This window comes from Microchirus variegatus, assembly GCF_963457635.1.
Source record: "Microchirus variegatus genome assembly, chromosome: 4".
NCBI lineage: Eukaryota > Metazoa > Chordata > Actinopteri > Pleuronectiformes > Soleidae > Microchirus > Microchirus variegatus.
The window spans coordinates 37,293,205-37,318,847 of NC_139805.1; the positions used below are offsets into that span (position 1 = coordinate 37,293,205).

Consider the following 25,643-nt stretch of genomic DNA (forward strand, 5'->3'; position numbering starts at 1 on the left):
ACACACACACACACACACACACACACACACACACACACACACACACACACACACACACACACACACACACACACACACACACCTCCTCCCTCACAGTTTAGAGGCCTGTTTCAGGGCTTCATGACTGTGACTTTCCACAACAATGCTCCTCTGTTTGGACGGGACAGAGAACTTGGACAGAACCGTCACTCTTGGCTCGCTCCGGCGTACGTTTTCCCCTTTCCTCTTTTATTTTGGAGGAGCTGCTTCCAAACTGCCACGCTGACGTTTTTTCCTTTGTAAACGGAATAAAAAAAACACGGCACAAAAACGCAAATGTGTTAACGAGCTCTGAGCCAGAGATTCTAGAGTCAAGCATTTAATCGTTCTTTGTATTTTTCAGCTTCTTAAATGTGAATATTTTCATGTTTCTGTCATTTTCAGCTTCTTAAATGTTAATATTTTCGTGTTTCTGTCATTTTTCAGCTTCTTAAATGTGAATATTTTCACGTTTCTGTCATTTTTCAGCTTCTTAAATGTGAATATTTTCACGTTTCTGTCATTTTTCAGCTTCTTAAATGTGAATATTTTCATGTTTCTGTCATTTTTCAGCTTCTTAAATATGAATATTTTCACGTTTCTGTCATTTTTCAGCTTCTTAAATGTGAATATTTTCATGTTTCTGTCATTTTCAGCTTCTTAAATGTGAATATTTTCATGTTTCTGTCATTTTTCAGCTTCTTAAATGTGAATATTTTCACGTTTCTGTCATTTTTCAGCTTCTTAAATGTGAATATTTTCACGTTTCTGTCATTTTTCAGCTTCTTAAATGTGAATATTTTCACGTTTCTGTCATTTTTCAGCTTCTTAAATGTGAATATTTTCACGTTTCTGTCATTTTTCAGCTTCTTAAATGTGAATATTTTCATGTTTTCTGTCATTTTTCAGCTTCTTAAATGTGAATATTTTCACGTTTCTGTCATTTTTCAGCTTCTTAAATGTGAATATTTTCGTGTTTCTGTCATTTTTCAGCTTCTTAAATGTGAATATTTTCACGTTTCTGTCATTTTTCAGCTTCTTAAATGTGAATATTTTCATGTTTCTGTCATTTTTCAGCTTCTTAAATGTGAATATTTTCACGTTTCTGTCATTTTTCAGCTTCTTAAACGTGAATATTTTCTATTTTCAGTCATTTTTCAGCTTCTTAAATGTGAATATTTTCACGTTTCTGTAATTTTTCAGCTTCTTAAATGTGAATATTTTCATGTTTCTGTCATTTTTCAGCTTCTTAAATGTGAATATTTTCACGTTTCTGTCATTTTTCAGCTTCTTAAATGTGAATATTTTCATGTTTTACAATTTACTCTTTAAAAACATCAGATTAAGTTTATTTTCCATTTCTAATATAATTAAAAAGTAAATTTGTATAAAAGGTTGAACAGAGGTTACTGTACCTGATCTGAAGACGTCAGAAGTCCAGCGTCAGAGTTTCGTCTCGTTTTGTCGACTCGTCATCAAAAGCAGTTCAAACAAACAATACCATCGACCAGCTGTAGGGGGAGCTGATACGCTACGTTGATAAATTGAGTCTCGATACACGCGGTACAAAACATAAACGATTGGCTTCACGAGCAATTTTCTCCGTAAATCAGGAAGTGACCGATGTCAGGCCTGGACCGTGGTTCGTGAGCTCCCCCTAGTGGTAAAAATCTAAAACTGACAACTCCTCGCTCCGCTAGTTCGGCAAGAATCCGCGCGACAGTCTGTGGTAAAGACAAATTAACGTTGTTTTAATCAAATTTAAATGTTTCACCGTCTAACAATTTCAAAACAAACGCGTGACAAAAAGAAACAAAACTGTATTTTGATCATTATTTATTTAGTAGAAATATCGGAGAGAAGAAGTTACACGCTCGATCCAGACATGAAAAAACAGGGAGGCACTTTAGACCGTTAGCCTGGACCAAACCACGCTAACCCTAACCCCATCACAACATCCAGAATAATTAGCGCTGGGCACGTTAGCGGCATCAACGCTAACGCACGCCGCGTTTCCGCGACGGCTGATCGGAAAAAGACGCGCGTCAAGACGTCATGTTTACCGGTTAGCTGCGTTAGCTCCGTTAGCGTTAGCCTACAGGGGAACTGGAGCGGTCTGTTTATTAAAAGGGAAAAGAGCAGCGCTACAAATAACCAGCTTACCCGCGTAACTGCGTATGTTTAAGTTTAGCGTTACTTAAACATAACGTCACGCGCGCCTTTTTCCGGGTCAGTCGTCATGGAAACGCGCCACGCGCTAATGTTAGCGTGTTCATGTGCCCAGCACTAACAATAATAAGAATAACGCTCTAAAAGAAAAGATTAGATTAGATTAAATTAAATTAGCCAGATGCTGAGTTAGTACGGCTAACAGTGAGGACACTATTCATGACCCATCTCCGCGTTGGTCTGACTCAGTGATGCGACGTCACCAGCAGGGGGGGGTGGTAGGGGAGTGGTTCAGTCCAGGGTTGATGAGGGGGATCACGAGCCCTGAGACCAGACCTCCGAGTGACGATGCTGCTGATGTTTCTCTGCATCTACAGCTTGGCTTTGCCCGGCTGCAGCTGCAGCTGCTGGAGCTTCATGGCCAAACCCATGTTTCCAGAGATCTTCAGCTTCCCCTGGAAAAACGCCTGCGACGACAAAACAAGAAGAAGAAGAAGAAGAACTCAGACTCACAGTAACGATAGGGCCCATGACAGCTTTTAATCACGAACTTGTCGAGAACACACAGGGCCGAGTTTAGCAAACTTGCCAGGAACGAGTTTGTTCAAATGCGTAGACTAGCCGTTTTTGTTTTTCCAAAATGGCTGACTTCTGGGTGGGCGGAGATAAAGGAAGTACATTGGAAATTTGTTTGGAATTTGTTTGGTTATCTCCATCCACCAACAGAATGTCTGCCAAATAATGAGCCGTTATCTCCATCCACCAACAGAATGTCTGCCAAATAACGAGCCATTATGTCCATCCACCAACAGAATGTCTGCCAAATAATGAGCTGTTATCTCCATCCACCAACAGACTATCTGCCAAATAATGAGCCATTCTCTCCATCTCCTTTTTTTCCCAAAAAATTTTGTAAAAAAAAAAAAAAGTTTTGTCTTTTTCCAAAACACGTTTGGAAAAAAAAGAACTTTTTGGGAAAAAAAAACTTTTGGGATACAATAGTAACAACTTTGTGTGACATTATAGATAAAATCTGAAATTTAGCATTTAACGCAATTTTGCCCACTTTCTCTCACGTCAAAAATTCCCCAAAAATTCCTCAAGAAACGGAGTTAAACCCGACACACTCACCAAATGACTCGACTTCTGGGGGGCGCTATAGAGCCCTGGGGGGTTGGAACGGGTTCGTGCCCTATTACACCATCGCATTTTTCACCGACCCGACCTCCGTGCCACGTTTCAAGAGTTTTTATTCACGTTAACTTCCTCAAAAACGAGCGTAAAATCATAATCTCAACAAGAACAATAGGTTCCTCGCACTTTGTGATCGGGTCCTAATAATAATAATAATAATAATAATAATAATAATAATAATAATAGTAAAAATAATAATAATAATAATAATAATAAGACACTAAAGTCCTGTGGATTGTTGTGGATGCTTGTGGATGTGGAGTTAGTGGAGGCTTTAAAGAGTCTCAGTGGGGATTATAATCCAGGGGAAAGTGGGACAACAACAACAAGAGATTATGAAAAGGTCAGGAAACCAACGTGTTTCACACACACACACACACACACACTCTTGTACTTGCTGCATACTGAGGACTGGGTTGCTGACAAAGTGAGGACCAGCATTTCCACTTTATAAATCAACACAATTACAAATATCTACTTCATGAATGACATCGACAAAGAACTACTGGGTGCAGTACCATAAAATGTCTGCAGGTGGAGCCCCAGAGCAAAAAGAGCTGGAAAACTTTTTGGATTTTTTTGGTCCAGAATTTAAAAAAAAAAACGTCATACTATACTATGTCAACCAAAATTTTAAAAGATCTTTGACAAAAAATGTTTGGTTCAAAATTTGACAAAAACGTCATACAATACTATGTCATCCAAAAGTTGAAAAAAAGTGTATTTTAGACCATAGTTACAGTATATTTTAGAGTGTATTTACAGTATATTTTAGAGTGTATTTGCAGTATACTTATAGTGTATTTTAGACCATATTTACAGTATATTTTAGAGTGTATTTGCAGTATATTTACAGTGTATTTTAGACCATATTTACAGTATAATTTAGAGTGTATTTGCAGTATATTTACAGTGTATTTTAGACCATATTTACAGTATATTTTAGTGTATTTGTAGTATATTTACAGTGTATTTTACAGTACATTTGAGTGTATTTGCAGTATATTTACCATGTTTTTGAGTGTATTTACAGTATATTTTATTTTAGACCATATTAACGGTATATTTTAGAGTGTATTTGCAGTATATTGACAGTGTATTTTAGCCCATATTTACAGTATATTTTAGAGTGTATTTGTAGTATATTTACAGTGTATTTTAGACCATATTTACAGTATAATTTACAGTGTATTTGCAGTATATTTACAGTGTATTTTAGACAATTTTTACAGTATATTTTAGAGTGTATTTGCAGTATATTTACAGTGTATTTTAGACCATATTTACAGTTTATTTTAGAGTGTATTTGTAGTATATTTACAGTGTATTTTACAGTACATTTGAGTGTATTTGCAGTATATTTACCATGTTTTTGAGTGTATTTACAGTATATTTTATTTTAGACCATATTAACGGTATATTTTAGAGTGTATTTGCAGTATATTGACAGTGTATTTTAGCCCATATTTACAGTATATTTTAGAGTGTATTTGTAGTATATTTACAGTGTATTTTAGACCATATTTACAGTATAATTTACAGTGTATTTGCAGTATATTTACAGTGTATTTTAGACAATTTTTACAGTATATTTTAGAGTGTATTTGTAGTATATTTACAGTGTATTTTAGACCATATTTACAGTATATTTTAGAGTGTATTTGTAGTATATTTACAGTGTATTTTACAGTACATTTGAGTGTATTTGCAGTATATTTACCATGTTTTTGAGTGTATTTACAGTATATTTTATTTTAGACCATATTAACGGTATATTTTAGAGTGTATTTGCAGTATATTGACAGTGTATTTTAGCCCATATTTACAGTATATTTTAGAGTGTATTTGTAGTATATTTACAGTGTATTTTAGACCATATTTACAGTATAATTTACAGTGTATTTGCAGTATATTTACAGTGTATTTTAGACAATTTTTACAGTATATTTTAGAGTGTATTTGTAGTATATTTACAGTGTATTTTAGACCATATTTACAGAATAATTTAGAGTGTATTTGTAGTATATTTACAGTGTATTTTACAGTACATTTGAGTGTATTTGCAGTATATTTACCATGTATTTGAGTGTATTTACAGTCTATTTACAGAGTATTTTAGACCATATTAAAGGTATATTTTAGAGTGTATTTGCAGTATATTTACTGTGTATTTTCCAGTGTATTTACAAAATATTGACAGTGTATTTTAGACCATAATTACAGTATATTTTCGAGTGCATTTACAGTACACTTTAGAGGTTTTTTGCAGTATATTTACAGTGTATTTTACAGTGTAATTACAGTATATTTTAGAGTGTATTTGCAGTACATTTACAGTGTATTTTAGAGTGTATTTGCAATTTATGTACAGTGTATTTTAGAGTGTATTAACAGTATATTGTCCCTGTGTGCAGCTTTAAATCCACATATACACCAAGATATTAACTCACTTTTTCAAAAAAACACTTTTTTGAGTTTTATTTATTTTTCATGTTTACCATTACTTTGGACCCATGTTTTATGTCTTCATTTATTTTAGTATTAGATTTAGATTTACTGCTGTCTGGTGTCTTTTATTTATTATTTATATTAAAGTGCTTCACAAATAAATAATAAGTGAGATTAGAAGAAATAATCAGCAATAACAGAAAACCAGTGATTTTAACATCACAGAGACACAGGAGTTCACAGGAGTTGTTGATCCACTGCTGCCTCCATCACTAACTTACAATGTCTTATTTTGTCAATTCGGCTTTTGGAAACCTTCGTTAAAGTCAACATCAGTGACACAAAGTGACCACACGAGGCAGCAGAGGACCAGCAGCTCCTGTGTCCCTGCCCCGGTGTCAGTTTCCCTGACGTGTTCCGGGGTGCACGAGTACTCACACTCTGTGGGTTCATCTTCCCGGTCATCACGGCCAACAAATCTGTGTCCGACATGGAAATGGTACAGTCCGCTTGCTTATCTGTGGAGCAGAAATATGAGACTGTGAATTTTACAGTTTCCTGTTGGAAAAGTCTGTCTAACAGTGAAGATAAAGACGTGAACGTGTTATAAAGACATCGTAGACTTAATCCGACGTAGATTGTATTAGTCGAGTCTTTTCTAAAGTCACTAAAAATCAGTTAATTTCTCATGTGAGACAGAAAAAGACGGAGTTTACGTAAATAATATGTAAATGAAGCGTTTCTCACCGGTGTCGTTGTGAACAGAGCCTTTACCGTTCTTCACGTCCACGTACCAAGTCGCCTCCTGTCCGTCGGGGCCGTCCTTCACCTTAAAGGCAAACACTCCACCGATCTTTTTCACAAACTGTTCGCCCTCCTGTTTAAAAACACACACACGTTTATTCATTCATTTCATTTTGACAGACCATAAAGGAAACTAGAGTGGTGATAGTCGACGACTACTAATGCTCCGCACTGAATTTGCATAGGCAATGAAGGCCACTTTGGACATGTGGTGTGCAGCGGTGACCTTGGAAAGTAGGTCAAGGTCACCCATCTTCGAACTTGTCCAAGACACTTGTAAGATGCATGGACAGTGCCAGTTTGGCAGCAATACAATAAATATTTGTCAAGTTATCGCGTTGACAAGGTTGAAAAGTGCCGTTTTTTGGCTATTTTTCAAGTTTCAAGTGCAGCTGTGACCTTGGAAAGTAGGTCAAGGTCACCCATCTTTGAACTTGTCCAAGATACTTGTAAGAGGCATGGACAGGGGCAGTTTGACAACAACGTGTCGAATATTTGTCAAGTTATCGCGTTGACAAGCTCGTAAAGTGCCGTTTACACATTTCTCCCATTTCCCCCGCAAAAAAAAATGCGTAAAAAACTCACAAAAAATTCAAAAAAAGGTTTTTGGACAAAATGAAAAAAAACGCATGGAGATATTCACCCACTAATCAATCCTGCAAAATGTGAAGGACGTACGCGCACGGGAAGGTATTCATTTTAGTCCGGACGGAACGGTGCGAACGCTATATGCTCCGCGTCGCTCGTCGAGAAAAAAAAAACAAGTATTTTATTGCTTTAATAAGAACTACAGTCAGATTTCATTGCTCAGTTTTATGGCTAAAGGTTAAGGTAAAGTCAGTGGCTCTTATTTTGAAGGCCAGTACTTGTTTCACATATGTGGAAATGCATGTTTATGATTTATTATCTTTATCTCGACCGTCTTTGCTGACGTGACAACGTAAATGTCCTCACTGTGGGAACAATAAAGGAGCGTCTTATCTGGTCTTATCTGATGTTAGCATGACAGGAAGTGGTGATGTGTAACACGGGTCGATTGTAAGAAGAAAATAAAGTCCAGTCTCTTTGGTTTTTAGCCTCACAGTAAAGGTTTGTTCCTACTAAAACCTGATGAAGATGAGATAAAAACACGTAAAATAACTGTTAAAATGGAAGAGAAAATTCACCTCCTGAAGCTTCTTGCCGATCTCCTGAAACACAGCATGAGCCTTGAAGGCCTCCAGACCACCGGAGGCAGCAGTGCTCACGGCCTGAATCCTGGACACGGCAAAGACAAAGGAGAAGAAGAAACAACGTGAATAAGGTCAAAGTTATGAAGAAGAGAACGTGAGACTAACAAATGCTCATAAATAACACTGGATTTATGTTTATTATTATCCCCACAGGTCTGAGAAGATGAGAGGATGAGACTGAGGAGATGAGAGAATGAGACTGAGGAGATGAGAGGATGAGACTGAGGAGATGAGAGGATGAGACTGAGGAGATGAGAGGATGAGAAAGGAATGAGACTGAGGAGATGAGAGAATGAGACCGAGGAGATGAGAGGATGAGACTGAGGAGATGAGAGAATGAGACTGAGGAGATGAGAGGATGAGACCGAGGAGATGAGAGGATGAGAAAGGAATGAGACTGAGGAGATGAGAGAATGAGAAAGGAATGAGACTGAGGAGATGAGAGGATGAGACTGAGGAGATGAGAGGATGAGACCGAGGAGATGAGAGGATGAGACCGAGGAGATGAGAGGATGAGACTGAGGAGATGAGAGAATGAGACCGAGGAGATGAGAGGATGAGACTGAGGAGATGAGAGGATGAGAAAGGAATGAGACTGAGGAGATGAGAGAATGAGACCGAGGAGATGAGAGGATGAGACTGAGGAGATGAGAGAATGAGACTGAGGAGATGAGAGGATGAGACCGAGGAGATGAGAGGATGAGACTGAGGAGATGAGAGGATGAGAAAGGAATGAGACTGAGGAGATGAAAGAATGAGAAAGGAATGAGACTGAGGAGATGAGAGGATGAGAAAGGAATGAGACTGAGGAGATGAGAGGATGAGACTGAGGAGATGAGAGAATGAGACTGAGGAGATGAGAGGATGAGACCGAGGAGATGAGAGGATGAGAAAGGAATGAGACTGAGGAGATGAGAGGATGAGACTGAGGAGATGAGAGGATGAGACTGAGGAGATGAGAGGATGAGTCTGAGGAGATGAGAGGATGAGTCTGAGGAGATGAGAGGATGAGACTGAGGAGATGAGAGGATGAGACCGGAGATGAGAGGATGAGACTGAGGAGACGAGAGGTTGAGACTGAGGAGATGAGAGGATGAGAAAGGAATGAGACTGAGGAGATGAGAGGATGAGAAAGGAATGAGACTGAGGAGATGAGAGGATGAGACTGAGGAGATGAGAGGATGAGTCTGAGGAGATGAGAGGATGAGTCTGAGGAGATGAGAGGATGAGACTGAGGAGATGAGAGGATGAGACCGGAGATGAGAGGATGAGACTGAGGAGACGAGAGGTTGAGACTGAGGAGACGAGAGGATGAGACTGAGGAGATGAGAGGATGAGAAAGGAATGAGACTGAGGAGATGAGAGGATGAGACTGAGGAGATGAGAGAATGAGAAAGGAATGAGACTGAGGAGATGAGAGGATGAGAAAGGAATGAGACTGAGGAGATGAGAGGATGAGACTAAGGAGATGAGAGAATGAGAAAGGAATGAGACTGAGGAGATGAGAGGATGAGACTGAGGAGATGAGAGGATGAGACTGAGGAGATGAGAGAATGAGAAAGGAATGAGACCGAGGAGATGAGAGAATGAGACAGAGGAGATGAGAGGATGAGAAAGGAATGACTGAGGAGATGAGAGAATGAGACTGAGGAGATGAGAGAATGAGAAAGGAATGAGACTGAGGAGATGAGAGGATGAGACTGAGGAGATGAGAGGATGAGAAAGGAATGAGACTGAGGAGATGAGAGGACGAGACTGAGGAGATGAGAGAATGAGACTGAGGAGATGAGAGAATGAGAAAGGAATGAGACTGAGGAGATGAGAGGATGAGACTGAGGAGATGAGAGAATGAGACTGAGGAGATGAGAGGATGAGACCGAGGAGATGAGAGAACGAGACCGAGAAGATGAGACTGAGGAGATGAGAGAATGAGACTGAGGAGATGAGAGAATGAGACCGAGGAGATGAGAGAATGAGACCGAGGAGATGAGAGGATGAGACTGGGGAGATGAGAGGATGAGACTGAGGAGATGAGAGAATGAGACTGAGGAGATGAGAGGATGAGACCGAGGAGATGAGACTGAGGAGATGAGAGGATGAGACTGAGGAGATGAGAGGATGAGACCGAGGAGATGAGAGGATGAGACTGAGGAGATGAGAGAATGAGACTGAGGAGATGAGAGGATGAGACTGAGGAGATGAGAGGATGAGACTGAGGAGATGAGAGGATGAGAAAGGAATGAGACTGAGGAGATGAGAGGATGAGACTGAGGAGATGAGAGAATGAGAAAGGAATGAGACTGAGGAGATGAGAGGATGAGAAAGGAATGAGACTGAGGAGATGAGAGGATGAGACTGAGGAGATGAGAGAATGAGACTGAGGAGATGAGAGGATGAGACCGAGGAGATGAGAGGATGAGACTGAGGAGATGAGAGGATGAGTCTGAGGAGATGAGAGGATGAGACTGAGGAGATGAGAGGATGAGTCTGAGGAGATGAGAGGATGAGACTGAGGAGATGAGAGGATGAGTCTGAGGAGATGAGAGGATGAGACCGGAGATGAGAGGATGAGACTGAGGAGACGAGAGGTTGAGACTGAGGAGACGAGAGGATGAGACTGAGGAGATGAGAGGATGAGAAAGGAATGAGAAAGTAATGAGACTGAGGAGATGAGAGAATGAGACCGAGGAGATGAGAGGATGAGACTGAGGAGATGAGAGGATGAGAAAGGAATGAGACTGAGGAGATGAGAGGATGAGACCGAGGAGATGAGAGGATGAGACTGAATGAGGAAATAAAAGTGGTTCCACCTGTAGCTGAATGTTTCCAACAACAACAGAACTAAAGTGAACAAACACTCAATGTACGGTTCTGTGTTCTCTGTATTTTAAAGTGAGGACCACGTCATCACTGCAGCTCTGTGTGTGTTGACCTTTGACCTCTTCATATGAACAGGAACCTTTGGTCACAAACAGCGATCATGTAACTCCTCTGTGCGTCTGGCTCTTTGTTCAGAATGCTCTCAGAATTGTGCGACAGTCATCAGACTTTTATAACTTCGTATGCAATTTAAAAATGATTAGACAGATTTGACACTTTATTTATATTTTGCAAACATCTTTAAACGGTTCATATAAAGTCATGTGAATGAATATGTGACTGTGTGCGTTTCGCTCCTGTTATTCGACTTCCTCTAGTTTAAATGTGTGTTTCACAGAGAGAGAATATTATTATTATTATTATTATTATTATTATTATTATTATCTCTGTTTGACGTCATGTTGAGCCGAGCTAACTAGCTGCAGGTGATCGAGATAAACCGGGACAAACCTCCGTGATGTCACACTATTCAAGGACAAAGTTCATATTTCTTACCTTAGTGTTTGTATTTCGGGCATTTTTAAAAAAAATAAAATAAGATAAATAAAGTTATTAAGCGAAAGAGTCCCGCGGTGGAGACAAACACTGCTGCACGTTAGCCTGTTAGCCTGTTAGCCTGTCACTACTGCTGCTGCTGCTGCTGCTGCTAACTTCACTTCCGGGTTCCTGCCCACATCTTCAGACCGGATGTGACGATGCCAGAGAGCCAAACTTTATTTACACATGACGAGGACAGACAAACAAAGTGAGCCCTTTTTTAAAAAGTCAAATAAAAGAGTTCGCCTCGACTCGAACAAACGAACAAAAGCAGAGATAAAATAATAATAATAATAACATGAGTGTTCCGAACAACAGGGAAACATTAAATACACGAATAAAAACACAAAATACGCAAGGAAAATAACACATAAACCAGGCTGGGTGACATTAATTTAAACCTATTTAACAAGTTTTAATGCCAATTTCCATTTACTGATATGCTAATATCATGTATGCTAATAATCACACATGTTGTCAAATAGAAAATGTTGCTGTCACAGAACTCAGGGATTCCTATATATTATATTTCAAGAAAATAATCACAACATTAAGTACTTTTGTAAAGATAGAGTAAAACATTATAAAGTAGTAGAAAGATTAAAGTAAACACTCAGTTTTCACGTAAAAGCAAGTGTATTTGTTTGGTACCTTTCAACAACAAGGTCATTCAAAGTGTTTTGAAGTATAGAAGAGAGACGTTTATAAAATAACATTCAGATATACAATCAAAAAACTAAAAACAAGCAGGTAAAATATATATGAAAAACATGAAGTAATAGAAGATAATAAAAAAATACAATAAAATCATGAGTATCAAAGGAATAGAGATTGTTTCAGCTTCTTAAATGTGAATATTTTCATGTTTCTGTCATTTTTCAGCTTCTTAAATGTGAATATTTTCACGTTTCTGTCATTTTTCAGCTTCTTAAATGTGAATATTTTCACGTGTCTGTCATTTTTTAGCTTCTTAAATGTGAATATTTTCACGTTTCTGTCATTTTTCAGCTTCTTAAATGTGAATATTTTCATGTTTCTTTCTCATGTTCGTGGCGGCCGGACCGGAAGCGGAAGTGAAGTGTAAGAAACTTCAAAATAAAAGTAGCCAACTTATTTTCATACATATTAATATAGCGTTGTCTTTATACACGTTGAAAAATGCATGAATTAAAATTATAGAATATAAAGATCTATAAAAGCCCGTGTCCATGTCTCGATGTGTGTTGTGGACACTTTTACACGCGTCTCTTTTACTATTTGTGCTCAATGGGAAAATTGCTTTTTGGGTCCCCATGAGTATTTTTTGTTGCAGTACCCAGAGTGGCCACCAAGGCAGAGGGGGGCGGTGCTCCATCCAGTTCTTGTTATGACCTAGGGGATGACGTCATCAAGGTCACGTGGCGGCCCGAGCCACCGGGTTTTAACTTCCTGTTTAGCTATTTTGTTTCTAAAACATCACAAATAAACCAGTGATTTCGCGGACGTTTGCGGTTTATCGTGAGAATCGATCGATTTTACTCGTTGGTTTAGCAGCTGTGTTTGGAAGTAGGCACGTACGAAAACAGAGCAGTTTAGCGGCAGCGAAATCCAAACCGCAGCTAATGCTAACGCTAACAGCTAACAGCGGTGTCGTCTCGCTCTGTTTATTTTCCTGTGGGTTAAATAAAGTTCGTCGTATTTAACTTCCGGTGTGCGTGTTGTATAGAAGATGGCGGCTCTGCTATCAGCTCAGCTCGTTTCTTCTTATTCTTCTTCTTCTTATTCTTTTTCTGCTTCTTCTCTGAGGAGATGTGGATCCGTGGTGCGTTCACGGACCGCAGCTCTGAGCGGCGTCGGGCGCAGAAACTACAGCAGCAAAGACGAGTATTTACACCGGAGTTTGGTCCCAACAATGCACTATCAGAAGAGTTTACCCAGGTGAGGAGGCGGAAGCGCTTTTTCTGCACTTTTGTTTTAATATTTAATTGTTTTACATTTATATAAAGTAGGGTTTTAATTATAAACGAATGCGCTTTTAATATGACGTGAGTGCAGTGAAGGCAACCTGTGACCCAGAAAGGAGTGTAGGTGAAAGTGCACGTCATTTCACCTGAGTGACCACCAGGGGGCAGTGACAGCCATGTAAACAATAGTGATTATTATGTATATGTTTTATGAGCAAAGAAAACAGAAAGTTGAAAAATGACAGAAACGTGAAAATATTCACATTTAAGAAGCTGAAAAATGACAGAAACGTGAAAATATTCACATTTAAGAAGCTGAAAAATGACAGAAACGTGAAAATATTCACATTTAAGAAGCTGAAAAATGACAGAAACGTGAAAATATTCACATTTAAGAAGCTGAAAAATGACAGAAACGTGAAAATATTCACATTTAAGAAGCTGAAAAATGACAGAAACGTGAAAATATTCACATTTAAGAAGCTGAAAAATGACAGAAACGTGAAAATATTCACATTTAAGAAGCTGAAAAATGACAGAAACGTGAAAATATTCACATTTAAGAAGCTGAAAAATGACAGAAACGTGAAAATATTCACATTTAAGAAGCTGAAAAATGACAGAAACGTGAAAATATTCACATTTAAGAAGCTGAAAAATGACAGAAACGTGAAAATATTCACATTTAAGAAGCTGAAAAATGACAGAACCGTGAAAATATTCACATTTAAGAAGCTGAAAAATCAGTGAAATTTGTTTTAATTATGAAAAAAAATAATTTGTATCATTTATTTTGCGTTTGGCTAAAAACAGAATTTTTAATGACTTTATTGCCATTGTGGGGTGAGGTCTGTTTTGATCCACTAAACTGGTGAAAGACTGTATTGTCCCTAAAAATGAATATTTTCTAACTTTTCAGGCTCCCCGTACCAAAACTGGAGGATACGATCAGGAGGTACTTAGCTGCACAGCGACCTCTGCTGGACGACGACCAGTACAGGTTTGTTTTAAATATGAGACGCGGCACTCGTCTTTGTTTTTATGTTTTTCCGTGTATCGTGGAAATGAAAGTCCTATGGTCCACGTCCTCAGGGCCACAGAGAAGCTGGCTCGGGATTTCCAGGGCGGAGTCGGAAAACGGCTGCACGACGAGCTGGTGATTCAGGACAAGAACAACAAGCACACGAGCTACATCTCAGGTGAGTCGTTTTAAACTCCAACCGGTTCTTCGGGGGGATTTCAAGGGAAAGTATTGACGCTGTCCATTGAAACGTTGACGTCGTTTGATGCCATGAGTCCGTTCCGGCGTGTGTGTGTGTGTTTGTTTGATTCCAGGTCCGTGGTTTGACATGTACCTCTCTGCGCGCGACCCGGTGGTGCTGAACTTCAACCCCTTCATGTCCTTCAACCTGGACCCGAAGCCCGAGTACAACGAGCAGCTGGTGCGCGCCACCAACGTGGTGTGCTCGGCCGTGCGCTTCATGAAGACGCTGCGCGCCGGACTCCTGGAGCCCGAGGTCTTCCACCTGAACCCGGCCAGGAGCGACACGGACGCCTTCAAGAAGCTCATCCGCTGGGTGCCGCCGGCCGTGTCGTGGTACGGCGCCTACATGGCCAACGCGTACCCGCTGGACATGTCGCAGTACTTCCGCCTCTTCAACTCGACGCGCGTGCCCAAGCGCGGCCGAGACGAGCTCTTCGGCGACCCGGCGGCGCGGCACCTGCTGGTGATGCGGAACGGCAACATGTACGCGTTCGACATCGTGGACCGCGACGGCAACCTCGTCGAGCCCGCCGTGATCCGCTCGCACCTGAAGCACGTCCTGTCCGACCCAACGCCGGCGCCCGCCTTCCCCCTCGGGGCGCTGACGAGCGAGAACAGGGACGTGTGGGCGGGGCTGCGGGAGAAGCTGGCGGCCGCCGGGAACGCGGAGAACCTGCGCCTGGTGGACACCGCGGTGTTCTGCCTCTGCCTGGACGACGAGAGCATGCGCGACCACATCCACACGTCGCACAACATGCTCCACGGCGACGGCTGCAACCGCTGGTACGACAAGTCCTTCAGCGTCATCGTCGCCAAGGACGGACAGGCGGCCGTCAACTTCGAGCACTCGTGGGGCGACGGCGTGGCCGTGCTCCGCTTCCAGAACGAGGTCTTCAAGGACACGACGGAGCGGCCCGCGGTTCACCCGGGCTCCGACGCTGCCGTGGTGGACTCGGCCTCCGCCGTGCGCAGGCTGACGTTCAGTCTGGACGGCGAGCTGCAGAGCGGCGTCCGGCGAGCCAGGGAGAACTTTGACGCGGCGGTGTCCACGCTCACCATCGGCGCCATGGAGTTCAAGGACGGCGGGAAGGAGCGGCTGAAGCGGAGCAAGCTGAGCCCGGACGCCGTGGCTCAGCTGGCGTTCCAGATGGGCTTCCTGCGGCAGTACGGCCAGACGGTGGCCACGTACGAGTCGTGCAGCACCGCCGCGTTCAGGCACGGCCGCACCGAGACCATCCGGCCGGCGTCGGTGCACACGGAGCGGTGCTCGCGCGCCTTCGTCCGCGAGGCGGGGCGACACGGCGTGCCGCAGCTGCAGGCCATGCTCGCCGACTGCTCCAAGTATCACGGGCAGCTCACGAGGGAGGCCGCGATGGGTGAGTGGAAGAGGCGTTTCTGCGGCTGCTTTTCATGGTGATGTTGCTGTCACTCTCCCCACACCACAGTCACTCACTCTCCCCACACCAGCAGAGGACCAGCAGCTCCTGTGTCCCTGTGATGCTAAAATCACTGGTTTTCTCTATGGGCTTTGGTGTGGGATAATGAGTGGTATACAAACTTACAGTTTCCTGTTCACACAACCCTCTGCTTCTCCATCTCTTCACCAGGTCAAGGGTTCGACCGCCACCTCTTCGCTCTGCGGTACCTGGCCACCGCGCGGGGCCACGCCCTGCACGGCCTCTACGCCGACCCCGCCTACGCCGCCATCAACCACAACGTCCTGTCCACCAGCACCCTCACCAGTCCCGCCGTCAGCCTCGGCGGCTTCGCGCCGGTGGTGCCCGACGGGTTCGGCGTGGGCTACGGCGTCCACGACGACTGGATCGGCTGCAACGTGTCCAGCTACCCGTCCCGCGACGTCCACGAGTTCCTGCGGTGCGTGCGCAAGTCCCTGGAGGACATTTTCGCCGTCCTGGACGGGAAACCACTCGGTTGAGCGTCTTCATCCAGGAAGAAAAGACTTCTACAGTGCAGAGAAGGTTAAAGGGATAGTGTGGGGGTTTTGTTGTTGTTGTTGTTATTCAGTGAAAACCAGATGTTCATGTCTTCCAACAGGAAACTGAAGTGTGTAAACCACTCACTCTCCCACACCAAACCCCATAGAGAAAATCACTGATTTTAGCTCACAGGGGACACAGGAGCTGCTGGTCCACTGCTGCCTCGTGTGGTCACTTTGTGTCACTGCGGTCAAGCCGAGTGAAGTTTTTTAAAAGCAGAATTGACAGAAAGAACGCATTTGGACTTAGTGATGGAGGCAGCAGTGGATCAACAACTCCTGTGAACTCCTGTGTCGCTGTGATGTTAAAATCACTGGTTTTCTCTATGGGCTTTGGTGTGGGAGAGTGAGTGGTGAAAATCAGATTTAAGCAAATTAACAAAAGACTCCATTAATAAAATCTACGTCAGTTTAAGTCTAAGATATACGTAGAACACTTTCACGTCTTTATCTTCACTGTTAGACAGACTTTAACAACAGGAAAGTGAAGTTTCTAAACCACTCACTCTCCCACACCAAAGTCCATAGAGAAAACCAGTGATTTTAGCATCACAGCACACAGGAGTTCACAGGAGTTGTTGATCCACTGCTGCCTCCATCACTAAATTCAAATGTCTTATTTTAATGAATTCGGCTTTTAAAATATTTCATTTAGACTTAATTCAGTGACACAAAGTGACCACACGAGGCAGCAGTAGACCAGCAGCTCCTGTGAACTCCTTTGTGCTGTGATGTTAAAATCACTGGTTTTCTCTATGGGCTTTGGTGTGGGAGAGTGAGCGACACAATTTTATTTTATTTTTTTTCCGCCGATGAACATTTTTGACTTAATGCGAATAATAATGGAAAAATCATTAATAAAACCTCCGCACTGGGGTTTGAATTTATTTATATATTAAATAGTGAGGGAGAGGTTTTATTAATTATAAGCCGTTTAGATATTTATGTGAACAAATGCGTCACCGCGGCGATTATGAAGCAAAAGCCAGTTTCTCACATGAAAAAATCACGTAATGTGTCCGATGTTCTGAAGCACTCGTGCTGTGCCTTAATCAGTGACTGTGAATTTAAACCACTGTAAAATGATTGTGTTTACGCTGCTGAATGATGGAATAAATACATAAATAAATAAAAAACATCTTCCTGTACGAGAAAGTTTTTCTTTTATTCTAAAAAAATGGGTTCTGTTTCTACAAGCAGAGAAGGAAAAGTTCTGTTTTTCTAAGCCTTTATTTAAAAGTAAAAAAAGAAAAAAGAAAAAAACAAGTTCCACCAAACGCAAATGTACAAACGTGGTCATTCAACAACAGAAACATGAGCCAAAGCAATTTAAAACGAGGGAAAGTCCACTTTGTTTTTTGTTTAGATGGGTTTGATCTTAAAGTGAAGGCCGATGAGACTGAAGACCAGACATTTCAGGTCCTGGACCAGGTAGTAGAAGACACGAAGACCTTCAGGATCCCTGAAACAACAACAGCGTTTTAAAAAAAAACCCGTTCACGTATAAACAAACAAACAAACGTTTCACGACGTCACACTCACTTTGACTGGTTCACGTCGATCAAGGAGCCGATTTTGGACGTCGTGAACGAAATGTGTTCGTCGCCGATGACGATCTCCAGTTCCTGTGGAGACGAAAAACGACAAAGTTTAGGTTGATGTTTTGTTTTTTTTTTAAACGTGAGCGTCGTAAAACGCACGGACCTGTCTGCCCACTCTGTCGGGCGGCGGCCACAGCGCGTCGTCTTCCTTTGTGATCTCGCTGTCGTCGATGATCCTCTTCAGCTCCTCCATCACGCTTTTGTGAACGTACGCCTGAGGAAACGGGAGGACGGGTGAGCTGTGAAGCCTTTGGGCACGAGTCGCGTGTGTTTATGATATATACGTAACAATCTACTAGAATGTGACTTTTCACTTTCCCCTCTACGTCACACCAAAGCCCATAGAGAAAATCAGCGATTTTTAGCTCGCGGTGACGCAGGAGCTGCTGGTCCTACTGCTGCCTCGTGTGGTCACTTTGTGTCACTGAGGTCAATCTGAGCAAAGATTTTAAAAAGCCGAATTGACAAAATAAGACATTTGAAGTTAGCGATGGAGGCAGCAGTGGATCAACAACTCCTGTGAACTCCTGTGTCTCTGTGATGTTAAAATCACTGGTTTTCTCTATGGGCTTTGGTGTGGGAGAGTGAGTGAAGGAAAAACAGATTTTAGCCGCTTAAGAAAACACTCACCGCATAAAATTGACGTCAGTTTAAGTCTACGACATCTCAATAACATGTTAACGTCTTTATTTCACTGTTAGACAGACTTTAACAACAGGGAACTGAAGTTTGTAAACCCACTCACTCTCCCACACCAAAGCTCAGAGAAATCCAGTGATTTTAGCTCACAGGGGACACAGGAGCTGCTGGTCCCGTGCTGCCCCGTGTGGTCACTTTGTGTCACTGATTTAAGTCTAAATTAAAGCCGAATTTTACCTAATAAGATGTTTGAACTTAGCCTCTATGGGCTTTGGTGTGGGAGAGTGAGTGGGTTTAACAAGTGTCAAAAACTTTCATTTCCACTCAGAAAAGACTATTTAACTGCAAAATTAAATTCGTAACACATGCAAATTAACAACAACACTTAACAAATCCAGATAATATCCCATTAAAACCTGACCCATATAATTACACAGTCGCTTCAATTCTATATTCTTGATGTTTCTTGTACGAAACACCAGCTGTTTACCACGTGACTGGAACAATAACACAAGTTACACTTCTAAACTCACACAAACACACTTTAAATAAAGTCACAGGAACACAAACGTGTTTTTTTTTTTTTTAAAAAAAGCAGCGTTTACCTCTTTCCTGATCATCACGTCATTCTTGTAGTTGCTGTTGTTCGCGTACCTCAGTTTACCTGCAATTTAAACATTTAAAACATGTAAAAAAACCACAATAATCTGTCAGTTATTTTTCCAATAATTATTGTAATTATTATTATCGACCAGGGCCAGCCCAAGGCATAAGCGAACTAAGCCGCTGCTTAGGGCCCTGTGACCACTAGAGGGCCCCCAAGAGTAATTAACACGAAAAAAAAATGATTAAAAGTTTGGATTGCTGTAGTTTATTTTGAATTTTTCTCCCCGTTTTGACCAAAGTTTTTACATAGTTGTCAGATGTGATTATTTAACTTTATATTTTATCTATAAACCATTTTTACGACCGTGTTCCGGGTGCCACTGTTGATTTACATTATTATTGAAGTATTTGTTTGATATTTATTTGTTTATTTTATTTAATGCTGTGGTTTTTTTTACATATAAAAGTCAACTCTTAAAAACTCTAATAAAAGACCCTAATATTATATATATATAATAAAATACATTATAATATATATATATATATATATATATATAATAACATTTTATTTATGAACTGTTTGGTTTTATGTATCGATTCTCTGTGTCGTCGGTAGGGGGAGTTGCTGTGGGTTTTCGTGACGTCATTCTTGTAGTCGTCGCAGTTTACCTGCAATTTAAACATTTAAAACATTTTTTTTATAAATAATAAACTGAATAAACTTTAACGCACGACTTTTTACAACACGCGAGTTTGTTAGCGTCCCTGGTGGCGACATGGCGCTATTACACTGAATATACATTGTTTTCAATAAACACGTGTATTCACAAATTATTCATCTTTAACCTGTAACTATTAAAAATCGGATTGTTTTGTTTATATTTCCGCGGGGAATCGTGTTGTTTTAAAGTTTCCTCTTTAACGGCTAGTTACGACTCCGCTGCGGCCTACTACACACACACACACATACTGGCCGTCTTAGCCGCGTTAGCTTAGCCGCAGCAAGGCTAACTCTCCCGTGTTACCGCCAAAGAAAAACTCACCGTCGGGTCTGAATTCGAACTCCAGGAACTCGTGTCCGAACTTGCCCTTGTGTCCAACATAATATCTGAGGTAGAAGTCGCTGGTTGACATCGTAACGGCCCGGAAAATGTGTGTATTTTCTCCGGTGGAAACAGAGGAACAAAACTCGGCGAGCTACAGCGGCGCAGGGGACTCGAGGAACCGCTGCGCATGCGCAACAAAGAGCACGAATAGTCGGGTTTTTGGTGCCCTGATCGTTGTCTGTGAGGACGGTTGTTAAGGTACAGTTCCACGTTTCACCTCACTTTTGTCTTCTAAATGCTCTAAAAGTATATATGAGACTTTTGTGGAAGTTGAAGACGCGTTTTTATTTGTAATATTACTTAAGTAAACGTACTTAAATGGCCGGCGAATCTGTCTGTATTTGTTTATCTGTTTTATCTGTAGGGGCACTGCAAACAAAACAACAGCAAATAAGAAAACAACAGCAAATAACAACAACAGCAAATAACAAAACAACAGCAAGTAAGAAAAAAAAACAGCAAATAACAAAACAACAGCAAATAAGAAAACAACAGCAAATAAGAAAACAACAGCAAATAAAACAAAAGCAAATAAGAAAACAACAGCAAATAAGAAAACAACAGCAAGTAAGAAAACAAAAGCAAATAACAAAATAACAGCAAATAACAAAACAACAGCAAATAACAAAATAATTGTTATTATTATTATTTTATTTAGCATTATAAATACAAACTCTCAATGAGGACAACAACAACAACAGCAATACACATGAAAAACAGGCACGGTGAAGAGTGCAGACATAACAGCAGGGGAATTATGAAACAAAAAGGTAAATAATAAATAAATAAAGTACAATATCTCAGGCAAAACACGAGAGATATAAAAGGTAGCATAACAAGGTGGCGTAACAAGGTATCGTAACAAGGTGGCGTAACAAGGTGGCGTAACAAGGTAGCGTAACAAGGTGGCGTAACAAGGTGGCGTAACAAGGTAGCGTAACAAGGTAGCGTAACAAGGTGGCGTAACAAGGTAGCATAACATAAAACAGTTTTAACCCACGATTCAAAAACAGTAAAAAAATAAATAACTAAACTTACTTCTAAATAAATATAATGGATTATAATGAGATTTTTACCTGATTAGCCAACAAACACTTACATGCTTTGCAAATATATGCATAATGAATGCATGCAAATAAAGACAGGTACCTTTAATTCTCAAAAAAAAAAAAAAAAAAAAATATGGGTCTGAACTTGCAGCTTGGGGGCCCCCTGGTGGCTGCGGGGCCCTATGCATATAGCGAGAAACGGCTCTGATGGTGATAAAACACTGGTTGGAAGAAAGGGGCCCCCCTGGGAACTTTTGCTTAGGGCCCCTACACACTCTTTTTTTTTTTTTCTTTTTGCCTGAGAGACAAAAATGAGGGGTGGAAAAGTCCACGGATTTCCGTCGCATTTTACTGACGTCATCACCACCCGCACTCACACACACACGCACACACTCCGAGTTTGTCTTCACGGTTCGCACGTGCCGGGGTCTGTTTGTCCTCGTTTGTCCTCGTTTGTCCTCGTGGTCCTCGCGCACATGGCGGCGTCCTTCTCTCAGCAGCTCGAGGATCTGCTGAATCCGCTGCCGAAGTTCGCGGAAGATCCGGAAGACGGCGACGAAGACGAGGCGACCAGAGCCCGAGTGGCGGAGTTCAACGATGAAGGTGACGACGATGATGATGGTGATGATGATGGTGATGAAGGCGGAAGTTCTCTGCGGAAGAACAACGCGACCCTGCTCTCTGACACCGACCCGCGGTACGTGGGCAAAACTGTGTCCCGGAAACAGCTGATGATGATGGAGGAGGAGGAGGAAGATGAAGATGATGATGATGAAGGTGAGGAGGATGGTGATGATGAAGATGAAGAAGCTCCTCAAGGCGTGGACTTCCGTAAACTGACAGAAGGTATGGACGACTTGGGAGTGAGTGAAGAAGAAGATGATGATGATGATGATGATGATGATGATGACGTCAGTGGGGAGGAAGATGAAGATGAAGACGCCACTGAGGAGGAGGAGGAGGCGGTGCACACGTTCTCCAAGGAGAAGGTGGACGAGGAGGTGGCGAAGGGTCGCGCCGTGAAGAACCAGCTGCTCCTGTGGGACCGCCTCCTCGAGGGGCGGATCAAGACGCAGAAAGCCCTGGCGACGGCCAATCGGCTGCCGCAGCCGCACGCGCTCCCCGAGTTCAAGAGGCGGGGCGGGGCCGAGCTGGCGGCGCCGCTCAAGGACGCCCGCAAAGCCCTGAAGGCCCTGCAGAGGGCGCTGCTGGAGCTGCAGGACGAGCTGCTCGCGCGGAGCGACGGCACCGGGGCCGTCGCTGACGGCGAGGGCGAGGAGGGCGACGCGAGGGCGCCGAAGCGGAAGCTGGAGGCGAGCGCGTACCCGGGCGTCATGGCCAAGCGCTTCGCCGCCTTCCGGCCGTACCGGGACGCCACGCTGCGGAAGTGGCACGACCGCACGCGGCTGAGCGCCGGCAAGAGCGGCAAGGGCTTCGGCGCGTTCGAGCGCGACGTCCTGACGCAGGTGGAGCAGGTGCTGGCCGACAAGGAGCGGCTGCTGCGGCGCACGCGCACCCGCCGCTCCGAGTACCGCGTCCTCGGGAAGAAGGAGGCGTCGCCGACGGAGACCGTCGTCGATGTCGCCGACGGCGACGACGGGGACGCCGCCGCCGCCGCCGCGCAACCGCAGCTGAAGGCCAACGCGCACCTCAAAGACCTGGACGAGGACATATTCGACGACGACGACTTCTACCACCAGCTGCTGCGGGAGCTCATCGAGCGCCGCACGAGCGCCGCCGACCCCAACGACCAGGTGGCCGCCGGGCGCCAGTGGCTCGCCATCCAGAAGCTGCGCGGCAAGATCAAGCGGAAGGTGGACACCAAGGCCAGCAAGGGGCGCCGGGTCCGCTTCCACGTGCACGCCAAGCTGGTCAACTTCATGGCGCCGGTGGACCGCGGCGCCATGGGGGACGAGGCGCGCGGCGAACTGTACCGGGGACTGTTTGGACGCAACGCCGCGGCCCGAGAGTGAGAGGGTGTGATGGTGATGGACGTGAAGAACTCACTCTGCCAAACCAAAGCCCGTAGAGAAAACCAGTGATTTTAACGTCACTTTGTGTCACTGATTTAAGTCTAAATGAAATATTTTTAAAAGCCGAATTCACTAAAATCAGAGAATCTACAGTGTCTTTTTGTCTTTATTTCACTGTTAGACAGACTTTAACAACAGGAAACTGAAGTTTGTAAACCACTCACTCTCTCACACCAAAGCCCATAGAGAAAATCAGTGATTTTAGCTCACAGGGACACAGGAGCTGCTGGTCTACTGCTGCCTCGTGTGGTCACTTTGTGTCACTGATTTAAGTCTAAATGAAATATTTCAAAAGCCGAATTCACTAAAATCGGTCATTTGAACTTAGTGATGGAGGCAGCAGTGGATCAACAACTCCTGTGAACTCCTGTGTGTATGTGATGTTAAAATCACTGGTTTTCTCTATGAGGTTTGGTGTGAGTGTTTTTGAGTGAAAAAAACCTGACTTTATCCACTGAATAAAAAAATTCAAGTAACAAAATCTACGTCAGTTTAAGTCTACGACATCTTAAGAACACGTTCGTGTCTTTTTTTCACCGTTAGACAAACTTTTCCAACAGGAAACGGAAGTTTGTAAACCACTCACTCTCCCACACCAAACCCCATAGAGAAAACCGGTGATTTTAACATCACAGAGACACAGGAGTTCACAGGAGTTGTTGATCCACTGCTGCCTCCATCACTAAGTTCAAATGTCTTATTCTGCAAAATTCGGCATTAAAAAAAACCTTATTTCAGTGACACAAAGTGACCACACGAGGCAGCAGTAGACCAGCAGCTCCTGTGTCCCTGTGAGCTAAAATCACTGTTTTTCTCTATGGACTTTGGTGTGGGAGAGCAAACATATTCTTAAGATATTTGAACACCTGAGCTATATGTTTTGTTTCCTTCTGTTGTCAAGTTTCATATCATTCAAGTAAATTGCTTTACATCAATTTTCATGACTTTTGTAATTTAATTTTTCAGTATTTACTGGTGTTATGACTGAAAAGGATCCAGTGATTTAAAAAATATATATATATATATTATAATTATATTAATTTATGGATAATTATTGTGATTTTAAACCAGTTAAATGACCTTACCTTTAGGATTACAATGATAAATAAATGAATATATTACTAAATAATTGATGAATCAGTTGAAATGTTTTTTTTAATCATATTTTTCATCTTAAATGTGAACATTTTCATTGTTATTTTAGACGTTTTCGGACGACGACGGAATTTAATCGTGACCAGCGACTCGTAAGTCTTTGTTTATTGAAAAAAAAAAAATAATAATTGTCATTATTTTATTCTGAAAAGTGACTCAATGGATGTTTGTTTTAAAGGAGTCATTTATTTTCTAACACACAAACAGAGAGACGTCACATTTCTTTATTAACTGAAACAAACGGTTTCCTGAGAGACGTTAACATACAAAACGTGATCGGAAGATTCAGTTTAAAGGGAGTGTGGTTAGTGGATCTCCAATAACAAAATAACAACATGAACACGTCTTTATCTTCACTGTTAGACTGACTTTAACAACAGGAAACTGACGTTTGTAAAACCACTCACTCTCCCACACCAAAGCCCATAGAGAAAACCAGTGATTTTAGCTCACAGGGACACAGGAGCTGCTGGTCTACTGCTGCCTCGTGTGGTCACTTTGTGTCACTGAAGTAAGGTTTTTTTTAATGCCGAATTTTGCAGAATAAGACATTGTAAGTTAGTGATGGAGGCAGCAGTGGATCAACAACTCCTGTGAACTCCTGTGTCTCTGTGATGTTAAAATCACTGGTTTTCTCTATGGGGTTTGGTGCAGGGAGAGTGAGTGGTTTACAGACTGCAGTTTACACAAGGAAAAGTCTGTCTAACAGTGAAATAAAGACGTAAACGTGTTCTAAAGACGTCATAGACTTAAACTGACGTAGATTTTATTAACTGAGTCTTTTATTCAGTGACTAAAGTCAGGTTTTCTTCACTCAAAAACACTCACACCAAACCTCATAGAGAAAACCAGTGATTTTAACATCACATACACACAGGAGTTCACAGGAGTTGTTGATCCACTGCTGCCTCCATCACTAACTTACAATGACTTATTCTGCAAAATTCGGCATTAAAAAAACCTTACTTC

At 42.2% G+C, this 25,643-nt stretch overlaps 4 protein-coding genes across 4 annotated transcripts; 2 read left to right on the forward strand and 2 right to left on the reverse strand.

Annotated features, from left to right (window-relative positions):
• Nucleotides 1–1,849: 1,849 nt before the first annotated feature.
• On the reverse strand, nucleotides 1,850–11,418 carry scp2b (sterol carrier protein 2b). The gene is made up of 5 exons (XM_083888612.1): nucleotides 11,241–11,418; nucleotides 7,800–7,890; nucleotides 6,577–6,706; nucleotides 6,268–6,347; nucleotides 1,850–2,654 (listed from the first exon to the last, which is right to left on the reverse strand). Exons 1-5 carry the CDS (start codon nucleotides 11,261–11,263, stop codon nucleotides 2,559–2,561), a joined length of 420 nt encoding a protein of 139 aa, XP_083744738.1. The 5' UTR covers nucleotides 11,264–11,418; the 3' UTR covers nucleotides 1,850–2,558.
• Nucleotides 11,419–12,873: 1,455 nt separating this feature from the next.
• cpt2 (carnitine palmitoyltransferase 2) lies at nucleotides 12,874–17,577 on the forward strand. Its single transcript, XM_083887576.1, has 5 exons — nucleotides 12,874–13,199; nucleotides 14,145–14,225; nucleotides 14,318–14,424; nucleotides 14,561–15,865; nucleotides 16,097–17,577. Exons 1-5 carry the CDS (start codon nucleotides 12,991–12,993, stop codon nucleotides 16,423–16,425), a joined length of 2,031 nt encoding a protein of 676 aa, XP_083743702.1. The 5' UTR covers nucleotides 12,874–12,990; the 3' UTR covers nucleotides 16,426–17,577.
• Nucleotides 17,578–17,638: 61 nt separating this feature from the next.
• magoh (mago homolog, exon junction complex subunit) lies at nucleotides 17,639–20,544 on the reverse strand. The gene is made up of 5 exons (XM_083887577.1): nucleotides 20,375–20,544; nucleotides 19,331–19,389; nucleotides 18,190–18,300; nucleotides 18,028–18,110; nucleotides 17,639–17,947 (listed from the first exon to the last, which is right to left on the reverse strand). The coding sequence occupies exons 1-5, from the start codon at nucleotides 20,463–20,465 to the stop codon at nucleotides 17,848–17,850; spliced, it is 444 nt and encodes a 147-aa protein (XP_083743703.1). The 5' UTR covers nucleotides 20,466–20,544; the 3' UTR covers nucleotides 17,639–17,847.
• Nucleotides 20,545–21,896: 1,352 nt separating this feature from the next.
• Nucleotides 21,897–24,384, forward strand: aatf (apoptosis antagonizing transcription factor). Its single transcript, XM_083888461.1, has one exon. It carries the CDS (start codon nucleotides 21,963–21,965, stop codon nucleotides 23,457–23,459), a length of 1,497 nt encoding a protein of 498 aa, XP_083744587.1. The 5' UTR covers nucleotides 21,897–21,962; the 3' UTR covers nucleotides 23,460–24,384.
• The last annotated feature ends 1,259 nt before the right edge of the window (nucleotides 24,385–25,643 follow it).

Bases quoted from the DNA above. Each gene is read 5' to 3' on its own strand.
- cpt2 (XM_083887576.1), top strand. From the start codon at position 12,991: ATGGCGGCTCTGCTATCAGCTCAGCTCGTTTCTTCTTATTCTTCTTCT. The intron at 14,226-14,317 runs GTTTGTTTTAAA...CCACGTCCTCAG, and splicing joins CTGGACGACGACCAGTACAG to GGCCACAGAGAAGCTGGCTC. The intron at 15,866-16,096 runs GTGAGTGGAAGA...TCTCTTCACCAG, and splicing joins CACGAGGGAGGCCGCGATGG to GTCAAGGGTTCGACCGCCAC.
- scp2b (XM_083888612.1), bottom strand. From the start codon at position 11,263: ATGCCCGAAATACAAACACTAAG. The intron at 7,891-11,240 runs GTAAGAAATATG...TGCCGTGTCCAG, and splicing joins CCCGAAATACAAACACTAAG to GATTCAGGCCGTGAGCACTG. The intron at 6,348-6,576 runs GTGAGAAACGCT...TCTGCTCCACAG, and splicing joins CTCTGTTCACAACGACACCG to ATAAGCAAGCGGACTGTACC.
- magoh (XM_083887577.1), bottom strand. From the start codon at position 20,465: ATGTCAACCAGCGACTTCTACCTCAGATATTATGTTGGACACAAGGGC. The intron at 18,301-19,330 runs GTAAACGCTGCT...CCGTTTCCTCAG, and splicing joins ACGTGATGATCAGGAAAGAG to GCGTACGTTCACAAAAGCGT. The intron at 17,948-18,027 runs GTGAGTGTGACG...TTGTTGTTTCAG, and splicing joins ATCGACGTGAACCAGTCAAA to GGATCCTGAAGGTCTTCGTG.
- aatf (XM_083888461.1), top strand. From the start codon at position 21,963: ATGGCGGCGTCCTTCTCTCAGCAGCTCGAGGATCTGCTGAATCCGCTG.